This window comes from Equus caballus, chromosome 21 (genome assembly GCF_041296265.1).
Source record: "Equus caballus isolate H_3958 breed thoroughbred chromosome 21, TB-T2T, whole genome shotgun sequence".
In the NCBI taxonomy this organism is placed as follows: Eukaryota; Metazoa; Chordata; class Mammalia; order Perissodactyla; family Equidae; genus Equus; species Equus caballus.
Window position 1 is genome coordinate 21,356,360 of NC_091704.1, and position 22,494 is coordinate 21,378,853.

The following is a 22,494-nucleotide window of genomic DNA, read 5'->3' on the forward strand; positions in this document are numbered from 1 at the left end:
ATTTCATACGAGTACTGGGTGGAAGCCAGGAGGTAACTGTTCATTACCTTCTTTAAAACAGAGAAGAAAAATTATATTTGTTTTTGATTTAATGAAGATTGTAAGTTCATGAAGAATGTTTAAATTTAACTCTAACTTTACTAAGTCCTTTTTTGGTCTTGATGTGAATAATTTAAATTAATTTCCCCCTCTCTTTTCTAAATTACCATCTTTAATATTTATACATATGCAAAATTGCCATGCCAACCCATTTATTTGAATTACAATATGATTGAAAGTACTAGGAATCTCATTTTTTAAAACATAACTGTATTTTCTCCAAGTAAATCATTCCATAATAGTCACAATATATTAATTATTTCACCATTTCAGTTTTGGCTGTACAACAAACTAATGGTTTTCTAACTAACCAAGTATACATGAGTAGAACCTATGTGGGGATGTCCTTTTATTTCCACAAGCAAAATACAGACCTTGTGTATATCTGTATATCAGTTCATTTGTAAGACAATATTACTTTCATCTTTAATTGCAGGCAGTTTAGTGTTTTGCTCCAATATTTCAAATGCTTTTAAAAAAGCACAAAAGGTATTTATTACCTTCATATTATAACAACTGAAGTTTTGGAAAAGCAATTAAGAATATCAGTGAATACAATTAAGTTAATATCACATTAACATAAATTTAAAATTAAAAAATTGTCAAAAACATATATTAAACAACTTTACTCAAAATTTCAACTGTGACAATTTCTTAAGTCAACATTGTTTAAGTTTTACAAGAACCAAATCATAATAGATAGCAAAATACATGGTTTATAATGCACTTTGGTTACAGTTCATGGTTCACAGTACTGTACTTACACACCCCTCAACCAATCCAGGTACGAGCATATTTATAACTTGATACATAAACAGAAATACAAACTACTCATAAGGTTACAGTCATTGAAAGCTTTAACCACCTTAGTTTTAATGCAATAATCCAATTTGTGGATAGATTAAAATATGTCATCCTGTATTCCCATTTTTGCATCTTGAGGCAATCGTACAATTATCATGAGAAAGTAAAACCACATTTAAAGAATTAAAATTCACAGAAGAAAAAATCCTTGGGTTATCAGTAAATATTTTCCAATTAGTAACATCAAGTAAAGAGATCCCCAAATGGATAAATATTAATTCTTTGGTTCTATTCATCACATATTGTTATAGTAACCTCTATATTCAAAACATTTAAGAAAAAATTCCTCAACTTTAAGTTTTAAAATTTAATTTAACCAGAATATGAAAAAAATGGCTGAAAACAACCATGAAAAGACCAGTGAAGGAGAACTTACCAGACATTACAACTTACTAAAAAGCCACTGCATTCAAAACAGAATATTGGCACAGAAATAGACAGCAATCAGAATAGACAATACAGAAACAGATCAGGTATACATGGCATCTTTATATGTGACAATGGTAACATTTCAACCCCATGAAAAATAAAGTTTCTTATAATAACTAGGACTTAAGTAACTGGTTTTCCATCTAAGGGGGGAAAAAAGAAAGAATCCTACCTCATATCATGCACAAAATTTAAAATTGGAGTCAGATTTGAATGTTTTAAAAAATTGGGGAGAAAATTTAAGAGAATATTTGAAGGCCTTGGGATGGATGAAACCACCCTAAGCAAAACAGATAACTCAGAAGCAATAAAGAAAAAGATAGACGTGATTAAACAATAATTAACAATTTTCATTTGGCAAAAGACATCATACACAGAGACAAGAACTGTAATATATTTGCACACATACAGCAAAGGATTAACATTTCTAAAACACAATAGCTCCCAGAAATTGTGAAAGAAAAACACAACCAAATAGGAAAAAGAGCAGTAGAAATGAACATGAAATGAAGAAAGAGAAATTCAAGTGGACAATAAACATATGAAAATATACTCAACATCAGTGGTGGTGAAGGAAATGCAAATTAAAGTCATGAGTAGAGATCATAAGATTAGCAGGAAGTAAAAGGAGCAGTGACATGCAGTGCTGGTGAGAATGTAGGAAATGGGTACTCCGTGTGCAAATGTGATTTACTATTCCTTTGGGGCAAATAATCTAGCAATATCTATTAAAATTAAAAATACACATACCGTTTGACCAAGCAATTCCACTTCTGGGAATCTATCCTATAGGAAAAAAAAAGGACCAGTACGTAAGGATATAGGTACAAAGGTGTTTACTGCAGCATTGTTTGTTGTGGGGCAGAGGAGGAGCGGGGACTGGAAATGACATGAATGCCCATTGATGAGGAAATGGTTGAAAGAAATGTAACATATCTCTACCTAGAGTATTATATAATTATGAAAAATAATGGGATAAATCTGTAGATACTGACTGGGAAGACTGATAAAGAGAGAAAGATAGTAGCGACAACTGCAACAAATCAATGCACGTGCATGCACTCATATGTGTATGAAGGAAGGAATGGAAGAACACAGACCAGGGAAAAATGACTCCAGAGGGCTGTGAGTGCAGACAGGGACTGGAAGGGATGGGGATTATTTAATTTCTCTTCGTATATCTTTGTGTTATTTCACTATTTACTATGAGCACTGTGTTAATTTTATAATTTTCAAAAACTTATTTAAGAAAAAAATATTAGCTTTCATTAGAGGTAGCAGAGTAGTAGCATTTCCAGACATTCATCTTCAGGAAAATAGTAGCAAATAAACAAATATTCCCTTCGTTGCTTATGCCAGTCACCATAGTGTTCATTTTTGATGCCTTACCCAATATCCATTCCCTCTCTCTCCCATAGGTGAATCGGCCATGTGGTTTGGGTGGGACTGACTCTACCCCATTCCCAGGGAATCCTGAATGGTCTAAGTCAGTTCTGTCCACCAGAAATACAATTTAAAGACACTTAGATAATTTTAAATTTTCTAGTAGTCACATTAAAATAAATCCAAAAGAAATGTGAAAGTGATTTTAATAATGCATTGGTATTCTAACCCAATACACCAAAAATACTATCATTTCAACATGCAATTAATGTACAAATTATTAACTAGATATTTCACATCTCTTTTTCACATCTTAATTTGGGTTAGTTACATTTCAAGAGCTCAAGAGCCACATGAGGCTACTGGTGACCATACTGGATGGCACTGTTCTAAGCTAACGAGAGTAATGCTATAAATATTACCATATTCAAGGGTGGACACATAATTTAAGATTGTCTAATCAAGAGAAATCCATAATGGTAGGAGAAGAAAAATCCTCTCTTGAGAATAAACAAGAAACAGTAACCCTGAAAACTGCTAGCAGCTGTCTATGAGCTAGGAAAGCAGCCTCCACTGGGACGAAGGAGAAACTGGGTCCTTGTGTCAACATTGAACCTCTGGACCAAGCTCTACAAGACGACTGGACATTTTAATTACATGAGCTGGTAAATTTCCTTTGTTTTTTCAGCTACCATGAGTTAGGTTTTCTATTAGTTATAATCAAAAGTATCCCAACTGATGAACTCATCTATGGGCAATGTCAAGTGCAAACAAATATTTTCTTGCTAAGTGAATTAACTCAAATGTTCAATATTTCTTCCATTTATTTGTAGTTAAGGTATGCTTTTGTTAAACTAGGCTTATTTAATAACATTTTTAGGCATCCTCTGCAAACATGCCCAAAGAAGATTTCCACAGACTAATTCCTGATCATCCAGGGTAACTTTCCACGGTCACCACATACCACAGTATTTCTCTGAGACAACAGAGACATGCGGTGTCACAACAATCAATCAGCTCTACTCTCACTTCACCCTCTTTTCTGGTCCCCCCTCACTAGACCAGGGTTCCCCAACTCTGGCACTATTGGCACTCTGGGGGTGGGGGTGTTTTTCTGTACATTGTAGGATGTTTAGCAGCAGCCCTGGCCTCTACTACTCACTAAATGATAGGAGAAACCCCATCCTCCAGTAGTTGTGACAAACAAAAATGTCTCTAGACGTTGTCAAATGTCCCCTTAGGGTACAAAAATCACCCCTCGTTGAGAACCACTGTTATAGACCAGCAATCAGTTCAAATGTACAAGTGACCTTCACTGTTTCCTAAGACTCAGTCATTGCAGCAATCATTAAAGCATGATGCACACCTCTCTCAGTGTTCCCTGCATCACAACCTTTGCAGACCTTGTGGCCCACTGCTCTACTAGACATAAACACATGAGGTTCTAGACGTGAACCTGGTCTGGTCATGCTCTTCCTCCTTTATTCTCCGACTACGCTGAGCCTGAATTCTCCATTGCAGTTCTTCTTTCCAGAAGAAATGTGTATAATTCCCTCTAACTTAAGCTTGAAATCATTACTTGTGCTGCTCCCAGAACCACCCACCCAACCATTTCTCTTCGGCTTCTCTCAGGGAATTTTTCTGACAAAGTATTTGCTCACTGATGGTCACTCATTCCTCAAGTCAGTCTCCCCTGGCTGGGTCACCCATCTCCTCCATCAGTAAATCTTGGGGACAATTCTATCCCCGTCTCTCTAAACTGTATTAATCCACACATTAGTCTCCCTAATCCATCTCTAAGACTAGAGTTTCATTATAACCACTGGAAAACTCTTCATAGCTCCTCAAATTGATCTATAGTTTTAATGTAATTCCAATAAAAATCTTAATAGGCTTTTTTGGTAGAAACTGACAAACTAATTCCAAAATTAAAGAACCCAGAATAGCCAAAACAACTTTGAAAAAACTGAACAAAGTTGGAAGACTAACACTATCTGATATCTAAACTTATTATAAAGCTACAATAATCAAAACCATGTGGTATTGATATAAAGACAGACATAAGGTCAATGAAATAGAGTAGAAAGACTGTCAATAGACACACATACATGGACAACTGATTTTCAACAAAAGCAATTCAGTGGAGAAAGTATAGTCTGTTCAACAAATGGGCTGAAACAATTAGATACCTTTTTGCAAGAACATGAGCTTTGATCCATTCTTCACCCCCTATACAAAACTAACTCAAAATGGGTCATAGACGTAAATGTAAAATCTAAAACCATAAATCTTCTGGAAAAAAACATTGGCAAAAGCCTTTGTGACTCTGGATCAGGCAAAGATGACTTAGATGCAACACCAAAAACATGACCACTTAAACAACAAATTGGTAAAGTAGACATCAAAATTAAAAATGTCTGCCCTTCAATAGATGCTGTAAAGAGATTGAAAACATAAGCCACAAGCTCTGAAAAAATTGATCAATCATCTTTAGCAGCTTTATTTTTAATGGCCAAAAACTATAAGCAACCCAAATGCCCATCAGTAAGCAAATGGATAATCAAACTATGGTCCATCCATTCAATACAATGTTATTTAGCAAAAAAAAGTTATGAGCTATTAACATATGCTACAACATAGTGAATCTCAAGATAATTATGCTGAGTGAAAGAAACTAGACCAATAGAAGTAAAGTATAAACAGTATCATTCCATTCATTTAAAATTTTAGAAAATGCAAACTGAGCTTTAGGGATGGAAAGCATTAGTAATCACCTCAATTGGGCCTGTAGGGGTGGAGGGAGTGACTACAAATCGCTGAGGAAATTTCAAGGGAGATGGATATTTCATTACCTTGGCTCAGGTAGTGGCTTCACAGGTATATACATGTGTCAAAATTTATGCAACTGTGTCCTTTAAATTTATTTACTTACTTTTTTTGATGAAGATTAGCCCTGAGCTAACTGCTGCCAATCCTCCTGTTTTTGCTGAGGAAGACTGGCCCTAAGCTAACATCCATGCCCATCTTCCTCTACTTTATACATGGTACGCCTACCACATCATCGTGTGCCAAGTGGTGTCATGTCCGCACCCGGGATCCGAACCAGCGAACCCCAGGCCGCTGAAGCAGAACGTGCGCACTTAACCACTTTGCCACCGGGCCCGGTCCCTGTGTCTTTTAAATTAAGTGCAGTTAACTGTATGCCAATTATGCTTGAATAAAGCTGTTTTTTTTCTTTTTTTAAAGGGAGGGGAAGCCTTGTTAGCTGTTGGGGAGAACATTAATGCTAGACCATGTAGGGTTAGACGGCTCCCGGGACAGCTGAAATTAGTTCAGGATACATGGGATTTCACGACAGGAAGCCGTTTTGGTTTTCTTGTTTGTTTTGTTGTCTCAAATTCAGGTGTGGCCTAATACAAATAGAATTCACAATTCCTGGGTACTTAACATAATGCAGCCTAGGTGATGTTAAATTGTAGCTAAAAGGTGCATGTTGGGTAGGGAGAGACTAGACAGAGCCTCAAGAAGTTCCAATTTGAATTCTCTTTGCTTTAATTCTCCTTTTAAGTATCTCCCAAGATAACCACCCCCATCACCATCCCCTACCGTGGTCTTACAGATATGTCTGACCAACATCTCTCAGCAGAAAAACTTAGAATACAGCTAAGTGACCTCAATACTCCGAGATAGTAATTAAGCAACATGCTTTTAACCAGATGTTTGATGACAATATTTTTCCCTGTGATTCTATTAGAATTAACTGCATTTACATACAAATTGGTAATACCTTGGAATCCCACCTAAAAAAGCCACCATTGTTCCCCTAAGACACGAAACCCGTGTACTGATCTATTAGTTTCATTTCAGCATGTAATGTCAAGTGCATTTTTAAAATAGACTCCATTGCTTCTAAACGCTTCTTTAATCCACAAGGACTGGTTTTAGCATTTAAACTAATTTATCCTAGACATAAAAAGCCTTCAGCTTATTCTCCCAGATAATTGATTCTTGATTTGTTAAGATACTAAACACTATGCTTTATAGGATGAAATACAAAACCCCTGGCGAACTCACTCGTGTGTCCCACGCCAAGCAAACATTGTTTAGCGCCTCAGCAGAGAGGCCGAGGGAGACCGAGAAAAGAAGCAGAATGCTCCACCCTTTGATCTGCTGCCACCCAGGGGAAGGTCCCCACTGCTCCTGCAGTGAACATTATCATTTGTTCCACAGCAGCTACGCAAGGACTTCATATGCTGCCCACTTCTCAAAGCAAATACCCTCCTCAGTTTCTGAAAAATAAAAGTAAATCCCAAAGATAACCTCTGCCTCAAAGCTGACTTTCCTAAGTAAAAGTACATACCACCGACACCAACAACAATAAAAGACTGCACTGGAAAAATCAGGCTTTAATAAGAATTCAGCACTCAGTGCCAATGTCACCACAAGGTTAATCCACTGATCTGTACGACAGGACAAAAGCTAGAAATCATTTTTCCTGCACAATAAAGAGCATGAAGCATATGCCAAATTAATATTTTCTAATAGAGTACAAACACTTTCACATAAGCATCTACAAAATATGCAAATATTTCTTGAAAGTTTATAGTTCCAGAAGAAATGCATTTCAAAATCTTTCCCTAAATATAACATGTATATCTGAATTTATTATCGTTAGAATTTTTATTCTTAAAAAGACATTAGAATTTATCTTTTTGTGCCAGGTCAAGGTCATGCCACCCATTTCCACAAGCAAATTAAATCCACAGAATATACTTCATAAAACTTTTTCCTAACTGCATAGAACTCCCTTATGGTACTAGTCAAAAGTTACCTGGGTCATGTATGAAGTGAGGCAGAGCCCAGAAGACCAATGGGAAGAGAAGTGAACAGTTGCTGGCATGTTCTATGGGCACTTCTTCTGTTCTAACACATTAGCATGGAAAAGTCCCCAGCCTCATCCCAGGAGAGGAGACTTTATAACAACATGTTAAAAGGCAATGCATGTGTATTCAGATGAAAGTAATGACCTGCCAGAATTCTCAGAGGGTGAGGCCCCCACTGCAGAAAAGCAGAGAAGGAAACCCTAAAATAATTTCTTCCCAGCTGCTTAGGTCTGAGAGTCAGTGCAAAAAGAGTAAAAGAGTAGGGCCTTTAATTCTCAGGAGTAAGAATGGCAGAGGAAACCACAGATTCTAAGGAGAAACACCAACACACAAGCACAATCTGTCGGCTACACCCCCCCCCCCCCCCCCACCTCTCTATGGTTCCCCTTAGAGGGCCCGAGTCACTACAGCCAGCGGGGTAAGAGAATAATACAGAATTCAGCCATTCTGCTCAGTCTCGGTGGATAATGGGCACATTTGGGGATTGCCGTTACTGCGGCTGGGACTGCCATAGCCACCTGTGTAGCTATCATCAGTCTCTTTATTAGTCTGAGTAAACTGAGCATCCTGGTAGCGCTGGGGTGTGGCTCAAGGTGTTTCCTTTGGTTGCAGTTTTAAGTGTAAACTATTAAGAATTTGAGGTCGTGCTTTCCAGAATGTTCAAAGAATACATGACGAGCATGGGGAAGTCAAGCCTCCTCTGTGAGGTCTACCCTTTATTTGATCCACACTTGAATGTCAACACTAAAATTCATGCCTTTATAGAACAAAACGCACCCACACCCTTGCTGATTATGTCTCTCTGACTAAAGTGTGTTGCCCTCCAGAAGGAAAGATTGCTTTCCAGCCCCTGGTGGGTAGGAACCCTAAATTCTGGGCAGAGTTCCTAGTCAAGGAACTATCTGAGCACAAGCAAATCTCAAATCCTCTGAGGTGATAGTTCCTCACTTACGAAACAAAGGTCTTCTTAATCAAATTTCTAGTAAGGCTTCTTCCAGCTCTGAAATCCTATGATTAAAATTTTCCATATGGACATCTATAATATCCCACTTCATTTTCCTTAACACCTGTCTGTCCCAACACACAATTTCAAGAAGTGACCTGTATACCATGCTAAGAAGAAAGATGGGCAGGTCTAAAGTGATGGATTATTCTGGAAGAGGGGCCACTGAGCACAGGGACTTCCCTCACAGCCTGATGACACAGAGCCAGAACATGAGTGGGGTCTGTCTCCATAGCACACCCAGAAACTTCCTGTTATCAAGGTTGACCATCACAAGATAAAGGCAAAAGATTTACCCAAGCACAGAGGGTAACTGCCCTCTTTAACTCCTCTCCATTGACAGAAGAGTTGGCAAACAAAACAGGCCCTCAGAACATGCTACTCAGACGATCTAGTTTTAAGGGAACTTCCTCAGCCTACTTTGTAGTCTTTTGCCTAACTCTACAGGACAAAAATAAGTGATTGTTGGGGGTGGGAGGGCTTAATTCTCAACATGTTTTATTTATTTAACAAAACACTTACATAGTACTTAACTGCATGCAGGCACTGTTATAAACACTTCACAAAGATTAACTAATTTAATCCTCAAAACACTCCAGGAGAGAATAGTATCTCCATTTTACAGATGAGGAAACTAAGACACGTGGAGATTAAACTCTCTGAAGGTCACACAGCTGGTGAAATGGCAGAGAGAGGATTGAAAATCAGGCAGTGTGGCTCCTGAGTCCCTGCTCTGAAATGTCTATCGAATAACAGCCTGAGAAGGTGGCTTGTAGTGAGAAAGCACAGGCATCCGCCTGCCTCAGTGGGTCACCCCAGACAAGACTTGCTGAAAACGACTGCTCACTGAAAAACTCTCCCCAAATTCCTGTTTGATTCGGATTTGTTGAAAAGTTATCCTAGTATAGATGAAATAGAGAACTTCCCCTCTTGCCCTTGGGCATCCAGAAGCCCACTGTGCCACTGCATACACCCTGAAGCTTTCCTGAGAACAGGAGTTTCCAACTTCGGGGGGAATTTCAGACTCGCCTTGAGAACTGGCTGAAAGTCCACAGGTCTCTGGCTTCCCCTGACCCCACCTGCAACAAACACACACACACAAATTCTGATTTGCACTCCCCCAAGCGTGTTTGGAAATGCACATGTATTTTGATAAACCTCCCCAGGTGATCTAAAACCCCTATTCCCCTGGAGCGAAACTAAGGTCCTCCTGGAATTTTCCAAGGTGAGAAGATCAATCTGACATTGTTTCCATCTCTCAGGTCTCCTCCCCAGCCCACCTCACAGAAGACGAACGCAGGCGTGATAAGGGATGCTGCAAATACATAGCAAATACCAAACTGCCTATTCGATGAATATATAAATGCAATTGACATTCTTTCACAGTCTGAAATCCTCTCTTTACTCTCAGGATATATTACACCATTCTCTTTTTATATAAACATGCCACTTTAAATGCTAATTCAGATGCAACACTCAATTCTTTCTCATTTTGTTTCTGGATTTCTAACATTCAAAATGACACTGGACTTCCATTTGGCTTCGACAATAGGTATTTTGAATTCTTGCTTCAATATTTGTGGGGGTCGGAAGGAAAAAAGTACTAAGAAAGAAAGTAAATTTATTTTAAAACTTATCCAAATATGGTTTACATGTCCTTATTTTGCTAGAATTAAGCTCCTTCTCTCTCTTTCAGGAAATGTTGCCTTCACCTTGCTGAAAATCTCCTAAATCTAATTCAACTCAATTGTAAAACCAAGGTGATTCCTCTCCTTACATTCTAGAAATAACTTCATTTTACTCAAACTACTTTTCTAAACAGCTTGTCAAGGCAGTATGTTCTGGCTGAAACACAACTGGCCTAAACGTAAGTCTTTAAAAAATACACAGACCCATATATGCCAATTACATTAACCCAAGCCTATTCAATTATACAGAAGGTCACTTCCTGTCTTGTCTCAAAATGAGGAATTCCAATCTAAGAAATACCTTAATCCGGTGCATTCAGTTCAATATATCTTATAAGTCCAGCATGCCCAGCTCCACCCAGAAGTTTCCAGTAACCATCAGGTTCCTCTGCCTCTGTAGCCCTGACCACTCTTCAACAATATTCTCTCCCTCTTCTGCTCACTCTCCTCTTCCATCCCATACCTGGACACCCTTTCCTGCCCCTGCCCAAGAGGGACAAAATTAGAAAGAAGTAAAATAAAGTTATCACTCTGTTGATACATTTATTAATTTATATATGTGGCAAAATGGTTCTTGACAGCTGCTACCCTATCTGGTAGCCTTGTCTCTCACCAGCCCACCAGAAGCATCTCATTAATCAAGGGTCTGCAGCTGTGCTAAACACAGCCCAGGCACACCCTGCCCAAAGGTACGCACCTTTCGTACATTTCAACGAGACACCGAAGAGAAAACATCTTTAAGATTTGACTGATTGGGTTTCTAGCACGGGGATATCCAGCACTGTGGGAGGTGTGGTTAAGATGCTTGCCTTCTTTGTAGATAGGGAGGTGGACTTCCTAAGAGACTGGAAACCATTGTATGCCAGTAGACACCTACCCTACTTATTCCACGACCAGCCCTACTAGACCCCATCCACTTTCAGAACAATAATGAAAGGGTAAATGGAGAAGAAACAAAACTCTAGAGAGAGAAAGAGTTACTAGATACCAATATTGCTGCTAGATCAAGAAATTCAAATAAGCCAAGAAGACTCCTACGTTGCTTTTTAGTAATTTCGATACTCCCAGCAATTCCTCAGCAAGCAGCACTTTTCCAGGACTTCTCTGCACACAAGGAGCTGCTTCTGCTTTGGGTTTTTGCTGCTGGATATCCCTTTAAAACGTGTGTGGCCAAAGACCATAAAGCCAAGAAACTCACCAAGTGTCAGTCACTGTTTCTACTAAAATAAAGTGATAACTGCAGATAGTTTTATGGATCCCAGATCCACAGGACTCCGTGAAACAATGCACTCAGGCTCAGGATTAAAAGACGCAAAAGAAAGCCTATTTTAAGCACCAAGGAGAAGTTACTTTCTAAGAATAAACAGTGCAGTTTCCTCCTGTGTGTGGAGAAATCGCAAAGATCATGAAATACCAAGATTGGAGGAGGCAAGGGAGGCAGCCCCAGCCAATTTCCTGCTCCTCTCCCCAGGGAATTTCATGAAAAAGAAGCTCTTTCTGTCCTGGAGAGCTATTTATTTGGCAATTAGTAAAACACAAAGGGGTCCTTTGAAAATTACGAGTGGCTGCCAGGGACATCTGGGTTCTGCTCCTAATCATCCATTAGCTCACACCTTGGGCTTTGACCCTTTTCCAACTGTCCCTGCCTGAAAACAAACACCTCCCAGAGAGTTTTTCCACTTAGAAATGTCATTTCTGGACCCAAGTTCTAAATATGAGTGAAGATTAGATAAGGAACCCACAACACTACTAGCACTTCTATAAATACAGACGGTTGAGATTCATTGTTCCTAGAAAAATCAAAATAACGTCAAGAGAGTCTACGCGTTCCACAATTTAAACCAAGAAGGATCCGGCCTGAGCCGTCCAGCCATGGAACCACGGTTAGGCCTCACATAGCAGACCCCATGATAGGAACTAGAGAGAAAAGGCAGGCGGGTTCACTCTGTGAGGGGCTCCCAGTCTAGCCGAGGTCCAGGGAACAGACTCGTGGACGACCCACAAACATCTATACTGTGTCCATCACTCTACTGGGCACCTTGTGGGAGAAAGAATAGTGAGTCACTTCTCCTAAAAGGCAACAAACCTAGTTCTGCAGATAAACGTCGTAATGTACCATCATATATGCTACCATCTCATTTGCCTCATTTCCTCCACCTTCAGGATGGTACATCATAAAGTACTTCGAGAGTACCATAATTTATCATCATAATTTCCCCTATGATGTTTTGGCATTAACCAATAAGTAGTGCCACAGCAGATATTCCTATTACCATAAGATTGCACTTTTTGGGGCCAATCTTCATCATGAGATAAAGAATACAGCTATAGTACATTCTTTCGTTCTAAACAGATTAACATTTATACAATTTTTTTCTTCAAATTATTTTTAAGACTCCATAAACATTTAGTTAAAAGTTTGAATTCAACCTTCATATAATTACTGAGCATTTAAAAGAAAATATTTCAAGGATATCAGAACATAGAGGGTATATTATAAACACCCACGTACACACCACATAAATGATATACATGAAACTGCCTGCAGAGCCCTCTCAAACCGCAGCTCTTTCATTCCCTCCGCTGATAAAGCTTACTAGCTTTACTGTAAATTTGCTTCCCATGCATGTTTTTATATTTTTACTGAAAATGTTCATCTTCAGAAAAAACATAATATCTTGTTTTGCATATTTTTAAATTTTACAGTGTAAATGTTAGCTTGGATCTGGAATTTCCATTTAGCTTTTACTCAGCACTATATTTTTGATAAGTATACTTATTGATAACGTACTCTACTTCATTCATTCTACCTGGTGTACAGTATTTCATTGTATGACTATGACACGATTTATTCAAAGGATGTACAGATTTTGACAAGTAGCTGAGAGGAGGGGGAGCGAGACAGAGGTTCCAAGGAGAGAGAGAGGGGGAAAGACCCAGAAGTATCTGGGATCAAGAGCCTTGGCAAATGGCTATTCTGTGAAAGGTAGAAGAGAACTAGCTAAAACCCAGCTATACATGGAGCAGAGTAGAGATGGAATCTGGAGACTTGAAGTTGGTAAAGGGCTGGAAAAGCCTCTGGAAAAATTGATCTGGGGTCCCTTGGCTATCTAGTAACATCTTGCCCAGACAGCAGCTCCCTTGACTTCTCTCTCCTCTGTTGCCCTTTGCACCATAAAAGAAAAAAAAAAAGCACAATCATTGCCTTTGCAACCTTTTAAAACATATCAAATAACCCAGACTTCAAGTTAGTTCTTGAGAAAATGATCATAAATTCAAATCAGTGGGGATCTGAATTACTTTTTTCTAGACAGAATAGTTTGCTTTTTTATACTTTTAATTAGTAATAAAAGTAAAAGCCTATTTTCTGTGTTCTTTTGTGAAAGCTTTAACTTTTATATATGCATATATAAAATATAAATGTGTTTCTATCATATGACTTCAATCATAAAAATTATCTTTAAGCTTATTTAAAACAATACTAATTTTTTTAAAAAATCTGATAAATCCATAAGTGTCTGAATGATGAAAATATATTTTAAAAATATCATCCTTCAAGGGGCTGGCCCCGTGGCCGAGTGGTTAAGTTCGTGCACTCCGCTGCAGGCGGCCCAGTGTTTCGTTGGTTCGAGTCCTGGGCGCGGACATGGCACTGCTCATTAAACCACGCTGAGGCAGCGTCCCGCATGCCACAACTAGAAGGACCCACAACAAAGAAGATACAACTATGTACTGGGGGGCTTTGGGGAGAAAAAGGAAAAAATAAAATCTTCTAAAAAAAAAAAATATCATCCTTCAAGGCATACAAATTAGAAGCAGCAGATGTAACAAAATCAGGTGCCTTCTTCCAAAAGCACAGCCTTTCTCAAGGTTGACAAGTTCAATCACATCTGACAAGTTCAATCACATCTCTGTGTAACCATAAACAATGAGCAGTACATCACACTGGGCAGTTGCTCACTGTTAATGTGGAAAGAAGACAACAGAACAGCTGGATCAGATCCTCAGCCTTTCTGGGAGGAGGTACTGACAGGTCTGAAAGCACTGATGCAATAGATAAACTGAGGAAGTGTTAACAGGTTCAACAATCAGGTACTGTTATGTTGGCTGGTACCAAAACCCAATAAAGACATACTCGTACCCTTCTTCATTAGATTTGTATGAAAACCACTCTAGGATTTATTTTTAAAAGCATTTTCTTTTGCCCAAAGTCATAAAAGAACCTTGCATGAAGAGAGTAATTACTGGCATTCTGTATGGTGGTCACTGAAAGTGCTGAGTGGCGTTAAGCCCCAGAACATCTATATCACGCATCATTAATTCTTTGCGGAATATTTGTATTCAATAGAAAATACAAAATAGCACGTTGATTTTTGGTTTGCTTCACTTGGAAGTATTAAGTTTTTCAGAATGCATTTAAGAAAAAAGGTAGACTTATGTTGACATATATATTATGCTTTATTCCCATCATCTGATTGATAGACCTATTGATTTTTATTAGGGAGGACATTTTCAATGGCTTAAATGTTCAAAGCATGGACTCCAAACTTATGCCATCTTCCTGTTTTTTCATTAAAGATTTCATGCTTCCAAGTAGAGATATTTAAATATTTTCTTTATATTTCCCCATCAACTCATGGCTATCAGCTAACATTAAGAGAACTGAGAATTACACAAGTGCAAAAGGAAATATAGCCTTTAAACAGATATGGGGAATCTAATTTGCTAATTAACATTACCTTAATAATAATTTATAGGAAACACACCAACTCAGAAACAGGGGGAAAAGAGTGCAATCTATTATAAAAGCTAAAAGAAAGATTTGACTGAAGTTCTCAAGTTTTCAAGTAAAATATAAAAGACAAACTTAGGATGCTTTCACCATTAAATAAAAGTATGAGGGAAAAGAGATTTTTTTCCTATAAAGATACTTCATGTCCTGTTATTTCTGTTTTTCTTGTTTCTTATTTCTCATCCTGATGGGAAATGTCAAGAAGTTTGGACGTTCCCCAGTCTAGGTGACAGAGTCTAATAATGATGCAGAAGAAGGGAAGTTTCTGATTCTAAGGGCATTATATTATGGCAAACTATTAGGCCATTAACCTCTAGTCAAAGGAGATCTAAGCCGGGAGCTAGTGAAAATCTATCCAGGCACGTTCTCCAAGAATAATAATCCAGTGTCCTCCTGGCAGCCTAAATTTATAAAAAAGGAGGAACCAAAATGGACAGTAATGAAATGCTCATGGTGGATGAAGTTTTGGTTCCTAGATAAAAAAGCTGAAATTTTCCAAAATTTAGTCAACAGAATGAATTCTATCTTTCAACAGTCACCATATACATTTCTAATTCTCCAAGTTGACACTTGTATAAATTTACCTTAAATATTGTAACATTTTTTAAAAGAGGACATTGCCCCATCTATTAAGTTCTTCAACATAAATTAGATATCAAATCCAAATATTTCCACACCAGCCCTCGCATAGTACTAGTTGATAATAAATCTACCATAAAGTTAGTGGAATATTAAAGGCAATTTCATTCTGCAACTTGCTAATGGAAAAAACTATGATTTATTAGCCTTAAAAATAAAACGTTGAAACACACTATAAAGAAATCAAGTCAAGGTTCATAAATCTACTATTTCTATACAAGAGCATTACACGAATCAGTTCAGTAAGATCCAGATGTAACAGTAGAAAGTTTAGCTGGCTCAAAGTCTTTATCAATTCAAATGCAAAAGTATATCATTTACTCTGCATAAAAACTATAGTACAAAGAACAATCATAGATTTCCTGATCATATAGAAGAGCACTAATTCTTGATTCAGATCAATTTATACTATGTGCAAAGCAAATAACGTTTTTGCTTGATTACATAATAGATTTTTTAAATTTAAGATTCTCTCAGGAATAAATATTCATTTTGGTTTACAATGCCCATAAGGAACAAACTCTGGAAAATTTCTGCAAGTTTTCTTGAAATCATTAATATTTGACATTTATAAATAAACACAAAGTTTTTTGTTTTCTTAATTCATTTGTTTATCATTAATTTTCCATTTACCACTGAAAATCTATCAAGTCAGAGAATAATCACATTACCAACTGTACCAAATAAAATAAAATAAGGAAACAAAATTATGCTACTTACAAACTTCCTCTTCTGGGGAGACTCAGCTCCTTCTGCAAAAGAAAAAAACAAAACAAAACATATGTATGAGATGCTACATTACCCTTGGACTGCTAGGACACTGAATGGATGACATAAAACGTACCGTCCTTCATGATGCTTGATTTGGCATTTTCTATACTGAAAAGATTTTAGTGTCATAATTTTATGTTGGATCCCTTCTTACACTGTTCTCTTTATACACTGTGTTTAAGGTACGAACACAGTTTATCTAAATTCAAGAGCAGAAAAGACATTAATCCTCCCAAAGCAATGACAGTAAAATACTGAGTTGAGTTCACAGACCTATGATTGAACATAAGGAAAATCTGAGGAACCAAAGGACTTATCCAAAGAGGAAACAGATATAAAGAGGAGGAGAAATTTTGCAGGATTATAATTACATGCAAAGTGAAATGAAAAGGGCAGTTAAATCAATCTATTCGCCCCCAACAGAAATAAAGTGATGCAAAACATTGTACATACCTAAGATTACACTTTATTTAAAAAAAAAAAAAAAAAGCAAAAGGTTTCCTTCTGGTATTGTTTCTTAAATGTGATTTAGGATATTTAAAAGTAGGTTAGTGAACTTCTAAAAAGACAAACAGTAACAATTAACAGAGTGCTTTATAGTTTTAAAAGGGTGCTCTTACACTTATCCCAAATTAAGATCATTATCTACCTAACTATAGAGAGGCTGTAGAAAATTTATAAAAAAACAACAACCAAGCAAACAAGCCAACAAATCAAACAAAGAAAAAAGGATACAGAAATATCTCCACCCCGTAATGTAGCTTTCAGAAGTCCAGGTACTCAAGAATGATTACTTGATGACGATAATTATAGAATAGGAAGCAATGAGTCATCTGGCTATTTCAACTCAAAAAGAGTGCACTATAAATTTGAAAGACTGGAGTAAATTTGGTTTTTCATTCCCACAATTATCTTTCTTTCTTTCCTTCTCAGAGCTTGAGCATTATCTTTTGAAAGGTGTTTCCCCCTCTGCTTCGAACTCACCTTTCCTGTTCCCAATTTTTATTGGATCCTTAAAGGTTTGTAATGGACAATGGCCTCAGACCTTACTTCTAAAAAGTGCAATTTACTCCAACACAGCTTACAGAAAATGGCCTTGAGAGCAGCAGACTGCAGGGGAGGATGCTGCTTTAAATACAATATGCCTTACTTATTAACTGGCAGATATATTTTGATACAGAGTTACAATAACCATATCACAGTTTAATTGCAAGAAGAAACAATCAACAATTTTAGGAACAGAGTATCTTCTTCCTTCTCTCAATAGCTAATATTTTCTTTTCAAGGGCTGCAGGGTTCAGTGGTGAAACGCTTTCATTATTTTTGTTTGTTTCATTTTTCTCTTTAATCTTGGTTAGCCCCAAGAAATTATAGTGTTTGCTGAACTTGGCTCCCTGATTCTGAGATATAAATATACTTTCATTTACTAAAGCCCCTAATGACAAGAGGAAAGTCTTTGACCAAGACAGTTTTCCTTGGGAACTGACATGTAAATAGAAAAACAATAAGTAATATTCTGTATGTGTATCTTTGGTTATGACAAGCACTGAGAAATTAGTTCTGTAGTCAGCTTTAAAAAAACAAAAGAAAAAAGAGAACTCCCTAGAAGTAATTGTTCACCAGATTGTTTTTTAGAAGAGAATTACTGAGACCCACTGCATAGCAAAGGGCCTGGAGCTCAGACAAGCAAACTCTGCTCTGTCCAGTACATTAATCTGACAGCAGCATAAAAAGAAAAGGAGGGCACCTCAAGTATTATCATTAATAACAGAAAAAAAAATAAGCTAGATGCTATTTCAGCTCTACATGCAAATAGATCACTCAGAAGATATACAAGAGAAAGGGCCAAATGAATGATCCCAAATAGTTCAATCAATCATATTCCACCAAATGACCTGACCATAAGCTGGTTGCCTTGCTCTGGGAAAAAACTGCTGAAACAGCAAGATAAGGGATAAAAACCAGCTCTGTTTTTAATCAGAAGTCTTTCCAATAGGTCTAGAATTATGAGTTCTAAACAAGAAGAAAGGTTACGGTGGGTAACCAGCACGGCTGCTCCACGGGACGGCAGCCGAGCTTCCAAGACGAGGAGCAGAGGACATTTAATAGGCCACTGTCAACTGACCTGGAGCTCCCACACTAACCAAGCTGAAGGAGCTAATCCACCTGACGGCTTGAATGTCAGGCTCGGGACTGGAAACTCAATTTGGTAGCAAATTGGAATCAGATGTGATGGTAATAAAGTGAGAGAAATGAATGTGCTGTGGCCAAGACCTTGTGAACAGTAGCTGCAAAAGGCTGCAAATACAGGAGGGCTCAGCCACTTGCAGGCTGAGTAAGGGGTGGCTGCTGCCCTAATGCGTGGGGCCCCCACGCTGATCCAGCTGCACCAGTCAGACGTAAATGACCAGCATCACAGCCTTTACTGCCCGGCCCCTGTGGTGCTTGGTGTGTGTGTGGTACTTTTATTAACAACAGGAAGAGGTCACTAACACACACTTAGATAATTAGAAGAGACATGTGGTATTAGTCCAAGTCCTAAACTAAAGCTTGTGCTTAGTCTCTTTGGAACATGTGTTAAAAATTTAGCGTCAGGTAAGAATTAGAGGAGGAAAGAAGAGGGGGAGAAAGAGAAAAAAGGGCAAGAAGCGCCAGTCTGAACTAAACAGTATATGATTATTAATCATCACAGGATTAAAGAAACTCATGTCATATTTAAGAATATCAACTTTTAAAATTATTTTCATTGATATTTATTTCTCAATGACTTTAATGTTTATTAGAATTGCTATATATCATTACTTGCTTGATATTATGATCTCCTTTGCCCTTTCTAAAAGTGCTAACTAGCAAATATGTATGTTGAAAATAAAGGAGAAGGAAAGTTAATCTTGCTTGAGAACCCTGCTATTTTCTTGTCATCTCTTGAGAATCCTGAAGACACATGAGGGTTCCTCAAATCCAGGAAGAGATTCTTGGAGAGTCCAGAAGAAAAGAGGGCCAAAACAAATGATTCTGCCCCTTTCCCCTGGCCAACCTCAGCCCCAAAAGGAGAAAATAACTTGTTTCATTCACAAAGGCAATAGAGAAAATTGCAATGCTTAATATGTACAAGCAATTTCCACATGGTAATTTAAAAATATATATACCGTTTAGTAAGTATTTAATAGTTATATATACACAAGCAAAATATGGCTACACATGCCATACGTGTTTAGGGAATCTTTGAACTATTCTTCTTAACCGAGGAGTCAGTTTATGATTTAAAAGAGAAAGGAGACTTACATATATTACAAATAACACACGTAGATACCCCCTCTTCCAAGAGGTGGAGCTTAATTCTCTTCCCCTTGAGAGTGGGCTGGATTTAGTGACTCACTTCCAAAAACAGAGTAGGGAAAGGGAAAAATAGCAACTTTTCAGCGGAGAAACTTGACAGACAAGCGATCAAGGTTAACAGCACCAGTGATAAATCACCTTGACAGCATGTGCCCCTGAGATGATGCGATGAGAAGGGACTTCACCTCTGTGGTATTATCCCTAAAAAACTTTAATTCCAGCCTAATCCAGAAAAAACGTCAGGCAAACCCAAATTGAGGGCCATTCTACAAAACATCTGAGCAGTACTCTTCAACACTGTCAGAGGTGTGAAAAACAGGGAACAATTGAGAAACTGTCACAGATCAGAGGAGACTAAGGAGCAATAATGACTAAATGTAGTGAAGGATCCTGGACTGGATTCTGGATCATAGAAAGGACATTAGTAGAAAACCTGGTGATATCCTAACAAAGTTTGCAGCTTAGTTAGGAGTAATGTATTCATGTTAATTTCACAGTCTTGACAAAGGTATTAAGGTTATATAAGATGTTAACATTAGGGGAAACTAGTGGAAGGGTATACAGAAATTTTCTGAACTGTCTCACAACTTCTCTATAAAGTCTAAAATTATTTCAAAAAAATTTTTAAATTTCTTTCTCTCAAAAGAGAAGAGAGGAAGGAAGGCTGGGGGTGGGGGTGTAAGATAGCAAACAGAAAGGATGAACAAATAAGTATCTAAATATTCGAAGCTGATTTTAAGGCAATATTTAACCCCAATTTTTTAGGAGGTTATAGAAATAGTCTCAGCGAGAGAGGACTGTGGCTAGCACCATCAGTGCAGATGGTGAGAAGCAGTCAGATTTGAGACAGGTTTTTACAGAATTTATGAAAGAACCAGATGTGGAATGTGAAACAGAAAGCAAGGAGGAATCAAAAGTTTTTGGCCTGAGCGAATGGAGTTTGAGGGAAGAACAGTTCTGCTTGGATACGTTACATCCAAGATGTCTATAAGAATTCGAAATAGAAATTTCCAAACAGGTAGTTGGACATATGAACCTGGGTTCAGGAGAGAGGTCGGGGCTGGAAATAAACTACGGAATCATTACCATACAAGACGCTATGTAAAATCAGGGCTGGACAAGATAGGAGAAGAGAGAACAGACAGGAAAAGGATAAGAGGCACAGTTTACACAGGGCCACGAGCGCGTCCACATTTAAAATCTACAAGCGGGGAGAATTTTGATACACATTGGTAAATGCGTTGTACTGCGCAGCAGCTGGGGTTCTTAAAAACAACAAAAACTGAATAAGGCTAGGAAGTAAAAAAATCTACCAGCTCTCATACAGGTGACAGGACAAGTGACAGGTGACACAGACAAGGTCAGAAAATGGGCAGGAACCAAGAAATTAAACCCCAGAGAAGATGGCCACACCGGGAAACAGCCCAATTTGGACACCCCTGCAGGTGAACATTCCACTCAAGCTCAGAGCCCAGGAAGGAGCTCTAAACCGTCCCTCATCACTCCTGGCAGGCTCCCATTCCCTGTGGCTGTCGGCATGGTCACACCTGGGTCTCTGCCTCGGCTGCCTAGGGAGCAGGAAAAAGGAATACTGGCTCCCTCCTCAATCACGGTGGGAAGTGGGGCCAAGTCTACCAAGATTCATACTCTGGGAGGTCCTCCAGAAAAAGAAAGAGGACCTGGAAGTTCCAGAACTTGCACTCCCTCCAAAAACAACAACAACAAAAAACAACCCACCCCCAACCCTCCCACAAATAGAACGGCTATGTCTAGGATACATCCTTCCCCCACTACCTTCTTGAAGCCTTAGATCTAAAGTTCATGTATTTTCCCATTATCATCATTCCTTAAGTAGTCATTGGTGGCCTCGCCCCATCGTGGAGGGTTACTACAACCATTCTGCACTGACAGATGAACTATTAATCCAGGGAGAGACCTCAAAGGGCCGAGACGTGCAAGGCAGTGTATCAGGCACTGTCAGGGACACACAAGGAAACAGAATAAAACATATTTAAAAGCTGGTTGGGGAAACACACACACACAAAACAAAAGAGATGTCACCAGGTGTAAGACTATACAGCATAACTTGAATGTGTAAATGCTAACAGGGGAGAGAAAATAAAAGGGGTTGAGGTAATTCAGCTCAAGCAGTGGTTCTGAATGCAGCCTGGCTACACGTTAATGTCACCCAGGGAACTTTCCGAAATAGCACCACCTGAACCCCAGCCCTGGAGACCTACAGAGAGGGTTGTTTGTACACATTGTTTAGCCGAGGTTGGGACTTTTAAGTCCCCTTAAGGACTCTTAGTTTGCATAAACCGTTTGCCTTTGGATTTTTTTTCTTTATGAAATACCTCTTCTAGCTGTCACTATATAGTAGCAGAGTTTTAGGTTTTCAGTTCTTTCTTTATTTCTTTCTTTTTTTAGGAAGAGTAGCCCTGAGCTAACTACAACCAATCCTCCTCTTTTTTTGCTGAGGAAGACTGGCCCTGAGCTAACATCCATGCCCATCTTCCTCCACTTTATATGTGGGACGCCTACCACAGCATGGCGTTTGCCAAGCGGTGCCATGTCCGCACCTGGGATCTGAACCGGCGAACCCCG

The 22,494-nt window shown here is 38.4% G+C and overlaps 1 protein-coding gene across 13 annotated transcripts in view; it reads right to left on the reverse strand.

The window, feature by feature from the left end:
• The window catches only part of MAST4 (microtubule associated serine/threonine kinase family member 4), a 576,096-nt gene that overhangs the window by 255,769 nt on the left and 297,833 nt on the right, over window positions 1-22,494 (reverse strand). For 7 of the 13 annotated variants that reach the window (XM_070246179.1, XM_023625596.2, XM_023625594.2 and 4 more), the window contains one exon: window positions 16,501-16,532. In XM_070246179.1, coding sequence (XP_070102280.1) covers window positions 16,501-16,532 — 32 coding nt within the window. Of the gene's footprint in view, window positions 1-2,142; window positions 2,179-16,500; window positions 16,533-22,494 lie in introns of all 13 variants that reach the window. The other 6 variants (XM_070246178.1, XM_023625595.2, XM_023625597.2 and 3 more) reach the window with 1 other exon arrangement.